This window comes from Saccopteryx leptura, chromosome 2, assembly GCF_036850995.1.
Source record: "Saccopteryx leptura isolate mSacLep1 chromosome 2, mSacLep1_pri_phased_curated, whole genome shotgun sequence".
Lineage (NCBI taxonomy): Eukaryota > Metazoa > Chordata > Mammalia > Chiroptera > Emballonuridae > Saccopteryx > Saccopteryx leptura.
Genome location: NC_089504.1, coordinates 277,387,083 through 277,400,776, shown reverse-complemented (window position 1 = coordinate 277,400,776; position 13,694 = coordinate 277,387,083). Strand labels below are relative to the sequence as shown.

At 39.5% G+C, this 13,694-nt stretch overlaps 1 protein-coding gene across 6 annotated transcripts in view; it reads left to right on the top strand.

Moving 5' to 3' along the window:
• Nucleotides 1-13,694, top strand: part of SRGAP2 (SLIT-ROBO Rho GTPase activating protein 2) — a 275,486-nt gene that overhangs the window by 124,731 nt on the left and 137,061 nt on the right. For all 6 annotated transcript variants that reach the window (XM_066361906.1, XM_066361905.1, XM_066361907.1 and 3 more), the window contains exon 4: nucleotides 12,331-12,493. In XM_066361906.1, coding sequence (XP_066218003.1) covers nucleotides 12,331-12,493 — 163 coding nt within the window. The remainder of the gene's footprint in view (nucleotides 1-12,330; nucleotides 12,494-13,694) is intronic.

The window sequence follows — 13,694 nt, the reverse complement described above, 5'->3', positions numbered from 1 at the left end:
CCCACAGCCTACCCTTGCATGCTATAGGCGGGAGCATGCTCCTTGGAAAGCAGTAACATTGTGCCTACATCATTGCTCTCAGAATTCTCATTTTTGGAATTTGCTAACATCTTTCTCTCAGTGTTCTATAGCACTCTGTTTAACTTCAACATTTCTAGTCACCCTGAAATAAAAGGTGAAGAGAATCCACATAGTGGGGCCACTTGTCTTTCAGGTACATAGTACAGACACTGGCAGTCATTTATAGAGAGCATCAGGAGAAAGTTTTTGGCTTAATCCAATAATTACCAGGTGCCCATTATGGCCTTAGTAGTAGACACTGTTGGAACTGTCTTCAAAACAAGACCTTGAGAGATGGGCTTCTTGAAGTTCTGTCACCCCTGACTCATATGCAAATTATGGTGTATATGTACATAACATCTTTTTCCCTCTTGCCTTTCCCCACTTTTCTCCTCCCTCCCTTCCTCTATCTATCCTGCCTCATTCTATCTCTTCTTTGGAGGAGAATTCTTGGAAGAAAATCCTAAGATTCTCAAAAGGGTCTGGAGTATGTAATCATTCTCCAAAATATAAAAATATTTTATATTACAAGCAGGAATACACACATAGAAATTTATGTATATTTTAAAATAAATGAGAATAATATTTTTGCAAAAGAATACCTGTATATCTTTCCTCTATGTGATGTGCTGATTAATTTCTACCCTTTTCTATATTATTCTGTTCTCCTTTTTTGTTTCATCTTGAGAAATGCTAGGTATGACTTGCTAAATTGCTCTTCTTAACCCAATTGGGTTGTGTCCCACAGTTTGAAAAACATGGCTTTAAGAGCATTGGTTCTTAAAATTCTGGTATGCATAAAATTACCTGGGATGCATATTTAAAATGTGATTCCTGAGCATTACTCCACCTCTAGAGAAGCAGAATTTTAAACAAGTGCTACAGGTGGTTTTGACACAGGGTGATTTGGGGTCTTGAAGACTCATGTATAGAGAAACTACTCTCTTGCAGACTTATGAACCTGGCTGTGCAAGGCTCCAAATCACTCACTTGCTTGGAGATAGTAGATACTAGTGCAGGGGTCTCAAACTCGCGGCCCGCCGAACAATTTTGTGCGGCCCGCAGACTAATCCACGAAGTTCAAAATATTTTGGATAAAATTAAGTAAGCCTAGGGGCCTACTTATATTTTTCATTTCTCTAGCATCCTAGCTAGATATTAGCTTAGTTAACAGCAGTTGTGATGCGAACTACAGTTTCTGGTCGTTTTGTGACACTGAGTAAACTGCATGTACGATTGTGCTTGTTGTACTGATTTTTTTTCGTTTTCAACTGCAGTGAGAAAAGTGTTGCGTAACAGTTGCCTTTTGTAGACCTAGTGCGGCCCGCGGAATGGCTGTGATCTTGCTCTGCGGCCCACATGCTGAGTTGAGTTTGAGACTCCTGTACTAGTGGGTACTGTATGAATCTAGACTGAGAATCTTCCCATTCCAGAATGACCCCAATTACCCATGCTCACCCCTGCATCTTAGCATCCCTTGGTAGTCTTTTTTCTAATTATTTGATTTGTTCTGGCCTTTGTGGAGGCAGATAAGGAGTTAACTGAATTGAGGGTAAAGGAACTGAAGGGTCATTTTACAAAGTGACTGGGGTGTGGCCCAGCCCTCCAATAGGTAACAGAGCCAGTCCCAAATTAGAATGGGTTGGGATCAAAACTGCTTTTCTTATTCAGTTGCCTTTCATGTGTAACCAAATGCAGTGTATCAACATGCTTTCCAGTTAGGCACCAGCAGTTTTGTTCCCTCTGGGTTCATGGACCCTTGGTATTCCTGTTATGTGTTGTCTTAGAATAGCTCTGGCCTCGGAGGCTTGGTCAGCTGAGTATTGTCCATTAACTCTTTCAGCACCAGGGCTTTATAGATGCTAAGGGCTTTTTCGTTGAAATTGGGCAACGACAACAATAAAGTAAGAAAATGATTGCTGCTCAGGAGACCTGGTTCTTGCCTAGCTCCCCTACTATCTGTATAATTTCAGGCTCCCTGAGCCTCAGTTTCCTTACTTAGAAAATGACCAAGCTTGGTCTAGACTCTAAACCATCTTAAAAGTCCCTGGTAGCTCTAAAATTCCATGATTCTATTTTTTGCTCCCTCTGGTTTTCGTTTGCACTTTAAAAGTCTTCTCTTTACAGCCTTTCCTAGGTTGGGCGATGGAGATTCACTGAGTTTGGGAATTTCCAGAGAACCAGATAAGTTAATACCTACACTTAATGCACTGATGAAGTATGAAATTTATAAAGCAAGTTCATTGCAAACTTGAGTAATAAGGCCTGGAAATTTGGGGACATGTTTGTCTTTTCAGCCATGACTTGGGCCACTTTTCTTGTGTGTGGGTATAAATACATTGTGTGGACTGTCAAATAATAATAACAATAATAAATGATGACAATATTGATTTAGAAATGTAGACCACTTTACTGTTTTATGGACATTGCCTTTTTTGACTTGAACTTCATAATAGCCATGTGAGTTAGGCATGATAGGTCTGTTGTTTTCATTTATATTTTTAAGCAGATGAAGAAGTGTTGAGGTTCAAAGTGCATCTGTGACTTATCCAAGGTTACCCAGCTAGTAAGTAGAAAAACTAAGACTGGAATCTTAAATTGTAAGTGTGGGTCAGGGTGCTTTCCGCAGAGGAACACTTCGCTGGGGTAGGATATCATCGTTCATCCAGAATCCTTATAGACCTGTAGATCTCAGTAACCTACTAACCTGGAAATTTACCAGGGCATCTCTTACTCCAACTCTTTAATATTTTGCAGGCAAAGCATCAACATGGTTAATAATATGCTCTAATTTAGAGCACATAAACCAATGGGTGTACAGATTCAGTCACTCAACAACCACCCAGATACATGTTGCAACAGTTGATTAGGCAAAATTGATGGAGGCTAAAGATGTTAACTATTCATTAAATAAATTGTCTTACTGTGCTCAACACTTAAAGGATTTCTGTGGCTGTGGCATCTGTCATTACTCAATGCTGATTAAGTACCCACCCATTCTTGGTGATAGATGTGCATTGAATATTCCAGAATATACCCTCTCCTCAAAAGACTACTTTCCAGTAAGGCAAGATAAATATCAGAATGACACATGAGAAATGGTAATGGTGCATACAGCTGGTCTGCTCTATAGACTTCATTCCATTTGGCTCTGTAGTTTCACAGAATCAAGTTATATTACTTTCTTCTTCCTTATTGTTATCATGAACCATGTAAAGGAACTCATTGTCCCATTAACAGGTATCCAGGAGGGGGAGGTCTGAATCTTAGGGATATCCTTTCTTCCAAAGTGACTTGTTGATACTTGGCATACTTAAGTACCATTTTTCAGGCAGGAGGAGTTGCTGGCTATAGATCAGACTACTCAGCTGTACCTGGTGCCAGGAAGATGCCTGCTTCCAAAGTAGTGGTTACTGCTTTGAAAATAAGTGTGTGGATTTCTGAGAGACGTCATTTCAGTTTGGCACAGACAGGTATTTATTTCTGTAGCAAGAACTACCAGGGGTGAGCCAGACTATCTATTTCAGTCATGTCCCAAGATTTCATTCATTAAAAAAAAATCTCACATCTGCATGTATTATTTTTCCTCTGTATATTTGTCATATGCTGTAATTATGTATGTGGTTTCTGATGACATCTTGATTAACTAGAGAAGAAGAAACTGAAGATATAATTTTAGAGTTGTTTATAGAATATTCTATGAAATATGTGAATCCAGCTGTTAATGTAGATGGTTACAAATCTTTTAAAATTGAGAAACATGTATTACTTTTTTTCTCTTGATCATCAATCATACCTTTGTTTTATCTTTTGCTCTTGCTATGAGGTTTTATTTTAATTAAGTGAATTAGTCAACTGAGACCTTTTGATACGATCACAGCCTGTTTTGGGGGACTGTCAGGGGGAAAATAACTAAATTTCTAGACTTTTAGTTTTATGGATCATATTGGAGTTGAGTGCGTAGTATTTGTTCTCTATCATTTAGATTGTACCCAGAGTATACAAAGTGGGGGTTTCTAGCCTCTTTGTTTATACTCCCTTATAGTTCTGATAACTCTAGTGACAAGACATTGTTTTGTTGTCAATGAAGGGAAGGTCCCAGGTCTGCAGAAGTCATAGAGAAGGCTGGTAGATAGGCAGATCTTTTAAGTCAACCATATCAAGGTTTCACAATGGCTCATTCAAGCTGGTGTACACACACACAGGCATCAAGACTAGGGTAAGGCCCTGGCTAGTCGGCTCAGCGGTAGAGTGTCAACCTGGCATGTGGATGTCCTGGGTTTGATTCCTGGTCAGAATACATAGGAGAAGCAACTATCAGTTTCTCCACCCCTTCCCCCTTCTCTCTCTTTCTCTCTCTTCTCCTCTTGTAGCCATTGGTTTGAGCGCATTGGCCCCAGGTACTGAAGATGGTTCTGTTGAACCTCTGCATTAGGCACTAAAAATAGCTTGGTTGTGAGCATGGCCCCAGATGGGCAGAGCATTGGCCCCAGATGGGGTTGCTGGGTGGATCTCATTCGGGGCGCATGTGGGAATCTGTCTATCTCCCCTCCTCTCACTTAAAAAAGAAGAAAAAAAAGGAAAAAAAAAAAAAAAGACCAGGATAAGATGTGGGTTTGTGGCAGATGGACAGTCTAGGAGCAGTGAAATCATATCTTGGATCCAGGAGATCTGCAAACATGAGAGAAGGAGTCAGAAAAAAGAATGTTGTTCCCTTTATCCCTAGTGCCCAGAATAGTGCCAGGTTTGTAATGAATGGTCAATATTTGTTGAATGAAAGACAAATAAGAAGACTATAGTGATAAGGGTCTCAGAGAAGGATCCTGGACAAAGATATCAGAAGTCTAAGCAAGAAATCTGGATGGCAGAGATTCAAACTTGGGTAGACCCCCATCCTACTCCACCATGTCTCACCTCATGGGATCCTCAACTGTCTTGAATGATTGGAAGAGCCTCCAACCTTCTCTCCCCGCCACGAATATAGATAGGGTGGGGGTGGTTGAAGGGAAGACAAAATCTCTCACCTGACATAAATTGATGGAGACATTTCTGGTTAGGGTCTACAGTGGCTCAAATTTGGTAGCCACTCTTGTTCCCTAACTGGAGGAACCTCGTTCCTACAATCATTCAGGAAATGTCAGACACCGTGCTGACAATATTAAAATGTCAAACACAGTGCTGCCCCAGTTCTTAACTTGAAAGCAAATTCCTAAACTCCCAGCTCTTGGACATGCCATTATCCCCAGGGTGTGGTTGGACTCCTTGGAACTAACCTAGAGCCACAAGAATTCCATTTCCATACAGCTTTTCCCCAAAATCTGATTATAGGGACAGCTTAGACTATTTTGAGTAAGGTGGGTACACCACTGCTTAAATCCTTTCTAATCATCTGTCCAATTTGTGGTATTAGCTTATTCTTTAAAACTTGAAAGCTCATTTCTCCATACATAGAATATACATTTTTGCCTTTGGGCCTTTTCTCTTTCAATCTCAAAACTCTCCTTACACTCTGATCTCATTGCTGGCAAAGCAGAAGCCTGAGCTGTGATAAGCCCAGAGAGGTATGCTTGCCTCCTCTCTGCCCACCCGCCTGCCTGTCTTTGAAAGATGCCTTTAGGCTGCCAGTGTACTACTGGGTCACACAATCAAACCACCACCATTACAGGAAGTATCTTTTTCAAGTCAGTTTCCACCTTGGTGATCCCTCTCCTCCTTCCCCCTCCCACATTTCTTTTAACACCTTCCTTAGCAAATCCAATCCATCCTCTGGCTTATCTGGGTCAGCAAGAGTCTGATTTTATGCATGGCACTGTCAAACCATAAATCCACCGCGGCTTTGCCGCTCTATCCAGCCCATCTGCTCCTGTCAGCATCAGCAAAATGCATCGTAGAGAAAATAAGCCAGAAAGGCTAATAATAATCATCTGAATAAAAAGTAATCTCTTTGGCTGCCTCAGTTCATGTCATTTTAATCAAGGTGCCAGGAAGGAATTTAAGTTTAAAAATCCAGCCTCCCCCTTGTCACTAAATGATCTCTTTTATTATATATGTACCTTTTCTTATCCTCCTTATAGTTGGATGCTCAATAACATGTATATTGAATGATGTCTTTGGCTCGTTTTGGGTTTTATCTATCATCACATATATGGCTATTTTTAAAAGTGATAAACTCTTCTTATTAGATGATACATATTTGTCATCTCTATATACATAATTAGCTGTTTTGATAGGAATTCTGAGAAAGGGGGCTCAGCAGAAATTGCTGAGGCACCTTGGGTTCTGGCTGTCTGGTTCCCTCTGGCTGCTTTTGCTGTCTCCCTCAGCACACACTTCCCTGTGTGGTGTGTAGGACTGAGCGTTCCACCTTGCTCCTCAGGGGAAGGACATGGAAGATAAAATTCTGCTTTCCCATTGGTATCTCCCTCACGTCTTCCCAAAGACTACAGCTGCTTGCTTAATTGCCTGTTGCTGCTCTCTTATCCCAACTATTATTTGCCAAGGGCTGTTCGTTTTCAGCAAGCTGCACTCTTGGCCTTGGCCCAGGACCGGGTGAGGAGCATGTTGGAAGTTGATGAAAGCTGAGTCCTAGTATGTTTGGAAATAAAAATAATAATATTTCTTCACATTTGTATAGTGCTTTACTGTTGATGTAATTCTTTGCATCTAGCATCTAATTTGAGCTACACAACAAGACCCATGACGTGAGCAAGTCAGAGACTATTGGCTCAAAAGGAAGCATTCTTCACTAGAGCAATGCAGAAGCACAAGCCACCTAGTGATACCGAGGTGGTGTCACACATTCCATCTGCAGCACTGTGAACATAGCAATTATTAATTAAATGGCACCTGAGGCTGGCAGAGCTTCCAGGATTTTACAGATGTATACCTATAGGGCATGTGCCCATTTTACGGATGAGACAACTGAAACTGAAAAGAGCAGATGTGCAGAAAAAGGAGTAATGCAAGCCAAGTTGGAGCTTTATGGGGGGTCTTCTCCCTGGATATTTGTGAGAAATCCCTTTCAGCATTTGTTGCCAAGTTTGTTGAACATCCATTAATAGTCTAAGTGGAAGAGAAAAACTGGGCTAATGTATTTGAACCTAACAATTGAGCTGGGCAGGTTTACTTCTTTCAGTTCATGTGTAATAGTAACTTCTATGGGTGCATAGCTGGCTTGTGACTTTCTGGGCCTCCTTTGTTTGGACTTCAGAGTCATTCCCTCTCAAGTACAGTATGATTTTTTTTGATCTTCCTCCTGAAAAAATTTTTAAGTAAGAAAAACACTTCTGGATATTTTGTCTGCTTTTTAGGGATTAGTGTTTGAGGAGGTTTGCAGCTGTTCAGCACATTCCTAAGGGATGTAGACCTTTTTCTTTAAATGCCCAAGTATTACACAACCTAAGACTCTGGGGGCAGGGAAAGTAAAGAAACTGTACAAACGAATGATAGATGGAAAAGATATAAAGGCAAATTTCAATCTCCTAACCAAATGAAGTTCCCCTGGCTCCAGCAGCCCAAATAAAATAAGGCAGCAAAGCTGCTAAGGCAGGAAACCACTCCAGCAGAACCTTAATATGCTCCCCATGAAATCACGTCTCGTTGACTCGCTTATTTTCCAGCCTGAAGTGTGTTTCATCTTTGTTCGTGTTGGCTGGGAAAATTGTCTCTACAGTGTACTTGTGTTCCCCTCTTGCCACATGCCTTTCACCTCTCCTGCTCTACCACCTTCCCAAAATAAATAGATGAATTAATTAAAACACCTCAGTTGAAAGAAAGAATATGTCTGAAAAACCATACAAATTCAAAGAACCAAATATGTTATATAAATAACTACAGATTTAGGCAAAGAGAGTGAGAACTTCTAGACACAGAGAAGGGTCTAATACAATTTTTTAAAGTCAAAATTTCTTTTAAAAAATAAAAATCTTGCATAGAACCCCCATATATGGAACAGATTTACTAGTGTAAAGCTACTTTTTAAAAAAAAATTTTATTTAGGAAGTTAACTTTAACAGGGTGACATTGATCCATAAGAGTACATAGGTTTCAGGTAAACATTTCTATAGCATTTGAACGTTGATTATGTTGTGTACCCATCACCCAAAGTCAAATCATTTTCCACCACCATGCATTTGTACCACCATGCATTTGTCCCTTTTTACACCCTTCCCCCAATAAATCTACTTTTAAAGCGCAAATTTTTAGAGTACTTATTACAGAGTCAATTAGTGAGCACAATGAGACTGTGTTTATGAACCCAGAATACTAGGGCTTACATTGATATTGGGATTATGAATCAGTTGCAGTTTTATGTCACTTTCAGCATCTAAGTTATTTCTGGTTTTCATTTGGGTTGCTCAGAATCACGAAACTACTGATTTACACAGATAGTTGTAATCTTGAGTTACTTTCTGAGTTGATTGAGATGCTTGAAAAAGGATATTTTTGCTTTAAAGTTGACTCACTAACATTTACCTAGCAGCAATTCTCATTCCCCTTCATAAATATTAATTGGATAGGGCTGAAAATGTGTAAGAAACATAATAATTAATAATGAGATAGGATGATACTGAATGTGTAGTGTATATTCTCACTACCCAACTATGGTCTACCATGAACATAGTACAGTATAGGCCCCTGAGCTTCCTGTGGTCTGTAATTAAACTTGACAACCATGTGTCAAGTCATGTGCTCACCTGAACAGTTTTACCTAAGGAGGCACACAGGCTGGAATTAAAAGCTAAATTTATGCAGAGTAACATTCATTCTAACCAATAGCGCATTTTCAGAAGTTCAGGTACAATGCATTGCATACAGTGAAGTTCACCTGGCAGCTGAGACATTGTGATGATGCCTACTGCAGGGAACCTGGGCCCTGGGTCCCGCTCACATTTAAATGGGGGGTTGCTCATTTGGATGGGTGTGTTGCAGTTGTTTGGAATTGAAATGCGATTCTCTTTAATTTCAGACTTTCTCACAACACATTAAAAACTCCTGCTGTCTGAAACCAATAATGGCTGTTCTACTACATGATGTAAGGATAGAAACACATACATGCGGGAAAGTACTTATAGCACTTTTGAAATTCTTAATAAATTTTAATTTATTAGTATTAAGTGGAAAGATATTTTATTTTTAAAAGATTTCCACTTTCGCCTGACCAGGCAGTAGCATAGTGGATAGAGCATTGGACTGGGATGCCTAGGACCCAGGATCAAGACCCCGAGGTTGCCAGCTTGAGCGCAGGCTCATCTGGTTTGAGCAAAAGCTCACCAGCTTGAACTCAAGGTCGCTGTCAGACAGAAAGAAAGGGAGAGATAAGAAGCACCAATCATTAGTTTTTTGTTGTGACACCTTAGTTGTTCATTGATTGCTTTCTCATATGTGCCTTGACTGTGGGCCTTCAGCAGACCGAGTGATCCCTTGCTCAAGCCAGCGACCTTGGGTTCAAGCTGGTGAGCTTTTGCTCAAACCAGATGAGCCCGCGCTCAAGCTGGCGACCTCGGGGTCTCGAACCTGGGTCCTCTGCATCCCAGTCCGATGCTCTATCCACTGCGCCACCGCCTGGTCAGGCTCTACCCATCCTTTTTATTAGCTCATCATTTTTTACTAATTTTTTTCTTCTGAGGATCTCCTTAGATCTTATGCTGTGCATCATTTTCCACGGTGTGAGATTGGTTTTGCCTCTCCTGCTTCCACTGGGATCTGTGATGTACATGTGAGACCCTTTGTTCATACCTCTAACTACCTCTAATATTCTGTTGTATTATAGGTCTTTCTTTGTTTCTCACATTGCACTGTGACTTAGCACTTTTATAACTACTAAAGCCCCTAATAACTGTGCTTTGTTCGTTTAAGGTACAAATTTTATGTGTTTGTGAAATTGAATGTTTTGTGGGTGTAAACTGCTACAGGAAAAGAACCAGTAGAGACCACCACTTCATGCTCGCTCATAAGAAGCAGACTGAAACCAGTTGTAAAGTTAAGGTCTTATAAGATCTGCCCTTTTACAAAGCAAATATAAGTGCCTGATATATTTCATGCTTCCTGAAGACATGAATATCTTGCCACCCAGAGAAAATATAAATTAGATTATTTAGGGTTTTGTAACTGAAAATGATTAGAAGTCAATTTGAAGGTTTTCTTGCAATGGAAATATTAAATGTCACTGAATGTTTGTGTTCAAATGTCTCACCATTTTGAATTTAAGATTATTTTCTGTTAGACTTTTTTAGATGCTAAACATTTTGAAAGAAGTACAGTAATTACATGTGTCTCTCTTTCTCAACCAGTATGTAATTTTTTATTTCCATAGAAATCTTTTCATTTTCCTAGGAAGGTAAATGAATGTAATGTTATGGCAGTGGTCAGGGATTTAGTAGGTGTATGTGATGTAAATCTGGGGCAGAGGGTGGGTGGGCAACAGTATAGGAGAGTTTCAATTAGGACTCTAATACTCATTGGTTTGAAGCAACTTCTTGGTGTTGTTTAAACAGATACTTGATTTAATATATAGTCCAGTGTATGCTGAAGCCAGAGTAAGTGTGGTGTGATTATTTGTTAATAGTTAAGTTACCGTGTAACAGAGTTGAAAAGGCCCTTCTAAGTTGACTTCTATGCTCTACAAATCATAGGTGCCTGGCAGCCTCCAGCCCTGAATGGAGGCTGTGCTAACTCAAGCACCAAACCACTCTTCAAACCACTTTCTTTGTATTGAGAGTCTGGAGGGAAGGAACAGGGGTAGGGAGAATGAACAGGTTGCAATTTGTGTGTGTGTGTGGTGATTAAGAGCATTCTCTTTGCAGTTACAAGGCTTGGTTTTGAATTACAGCATTGCTACTTTTTACCTTGTGACCTTGACCAAGATCTTTAACTTTTCTCAGTCCAACTTTCCCTTCATCAGGTTGTTGTACGGTTCTAGTTAAACAACATGAGTTATAGGGCCCAACCATGTGTCAAATACATAGTAAGCCCTTAATAAATAGTATCACAAATAACCCCTTTCTGTTTCTCTCCTTAAAGAAATCCAACTTGCATATGCAGAACTTTTCAGTGTTTAAATCAGTCTGTGAACTGAGTAGAGAATAATTCTTTCAGATTATAATATTTTATTTTATTTTATTTTTTACAGGGACAGAGAGAGAGTCAGAAAGAGGGATAGATAGGGACCGACAGACAGGATAAAGATGAGAAGCATCAATCATTATTTTTTCATTGTGACACCTTAGTTGTTCGCTTTTTCATATGTGCCTTGACCGTGGGGCTACAGCAGACCGAGTAACCCCTCGCTCAAGCCAGTGAACTTGGGTCCAAGCTAGTGAGCTTTGCTCAAACCAGATGAGCCCGCGCTCAAGCTGGCGACCTCAGGGTCTCGAACCTGGGTCCTCCGCATCCCAGTCTGTCGCCCTATCCACTGCGCCACCACCTGGTCAGGCAGGTTACAATATTTTTATTAGAAGTAAGCATCTAGGTTTGGCACTTAACTGAGCTTCCGCTCCGTCTGTAGAAGTTTTAGGAATACAAATGTGTAGGGTATAGTTTTGCTGTAGGTTGTATGGGACGTGACCTAATGGGTCAGTTAATGAAAGCAAAACTTCCTTAAATGTGTTCTATAGAACTGAAGAGTTTTTAGTGACTTTTTTGTGACAACTGCCTCCAATATTATATTCATGGAATTCTACAATAGGTAAATGTATGGGGATTTAGTCTGTAGTACTCTAGTGACTTTGTCTCTGGACAAAATTTCCAACATTTGTCTTTAACCCTAGGTACAAACCAAATGTCTTAGTGGCTAAGGGAACAGTCCTGGCATGAGAGAGTATAAACCTTATTCTAGTCAGACAATATAACTTCCTGACTTCGTCTTACTCTCTTCATGACTCCTTCTTTCTGGCTTTCGGCAAGTTTTTTACTCAGGAAAATGGAGGTAATGGTAGTTACTTTTTTACAATGAAATGATGGAGCATAGATGAGATAGTGCACATGACACTTTCACCAAGTTCCTAGAATTTAGATGTTCAGCAGATAATCTTGCTTTTCTTCTTTCTTCTTTTTTTTTCTTCTTTCTTTTCTCTCCTCTCCTTGTTCTTATTTTTTCTCCCTTTTCTCCATTGACTTTTTAGAAAAAGAAAACTAGAGGTACAGAGCTCAGGAAACATATCTGTATTTCTGGTTTGGCTTATATCACTGTGATTTTATGATGTGGGCTATAGTCATATGTTGGCCCTGACTGCTTACTAACATTTTTTTCCCCTTGCTGTTTCTCTGCAGGAAGGATCAGAATGTTCTCTCTCCAGTCAACTGCTGGAATCTCCTCTTAAACCAGGTGAAGCGGGAGAGCAGGGACCACACCACCCTGAGTGACATCTACCTGAATAATATCATTCCTCGATTTGTTCAAGTCAGCGAGGACTCAGGAAGACTCTTTAAAAAGGTATATAGCTATTTCTAGTCATTGATATACTTGGACGGAACAGTGACACAATTTTTTAAATAAGAGAGAGAATATCTTATTGGCCTGTTTACGGGGCTTGTCATTGGTTATTGGTACTCATGGAGAAAAATATTAAATTGACATTTTTTTTTCTTTCTGAGCTGAATTAATTGTAGGTCTGGAAAGGTAACCATTTGCAAGGTACAACCCCAGGATTTGCAGCATAATTTATAATCTGCATGTATTAATAATAACTATGTTTGGTCAATTTCCGTAAGTGATTTGTGAAGTTGTTAAGACTCAGGGACTGTCTGTGTCACTTCATGTTTTTGTCTTTTAGTTCATTTAGCAAATTTATATATGTTTATGTTTTTGGTTTAGTTCTCTTTCCAAGTTCTCATCTTGGGCAAGTGAACTCATGAATTTGTTTACTCTTATCATGACATATCATTGTTTTTGGGTCCCTGAATGCTTTTTGAAGCTCTGTTGTTTGTCACAATTCCTTGGGTGTAAGTTGAAAAGTTTGACCAAGGAAAAACTAAAAAGTAATTGTGACAATCTTAAGAAATTTATGCCAAATTCACCTTGTTGTCAGCAGTAGAACTAGCCTCAGAAATCCAGGAACCAGGAATCTCTTTTCTAAGCTCTCTTCACCTGAATTCTCAATGGAATCATTTATTCATGAATTTGGATAACAAATGATGGCAAAGGCCACAACTATTGTATATGATATACCATGTCTAACTTTGAAGTTCTGAGATCCACAGAAGACATTTCAGAAGGCATGTAATCTTCCCACAGTCATAGGTAAATGAGGCTATACAAGGCTATTCTTTTGTTTCATATATAGGGAATTCATTAGTTTCCAGGTGATAAAATTTAGTATTAAAATTTGAGGCTGGGAGAGAAAAGACTTTAGTAAACAGAACTTTGGTCAATAATAGTCATAGCTCTTGGTCAGTTTTCTAATTCTTAACATTAGGAAGTTTTCCAGATCTCAGTAGGTCTGGAATTAGAACCTAATTTTTTCTGTTTATAATAGCATAAAAAATATAAATGAAAAAAAATAGAATCTTCTAACTACATAACTGCATCAGTGAAGGGGCTTTCCCTGTGTCTCAGAGACAGAATATTAAGGGTACAATCATCTGGTAACGAGAAGAGAAAGATAAGTCCTCCCAGATCTCACTGGCTATTTTTT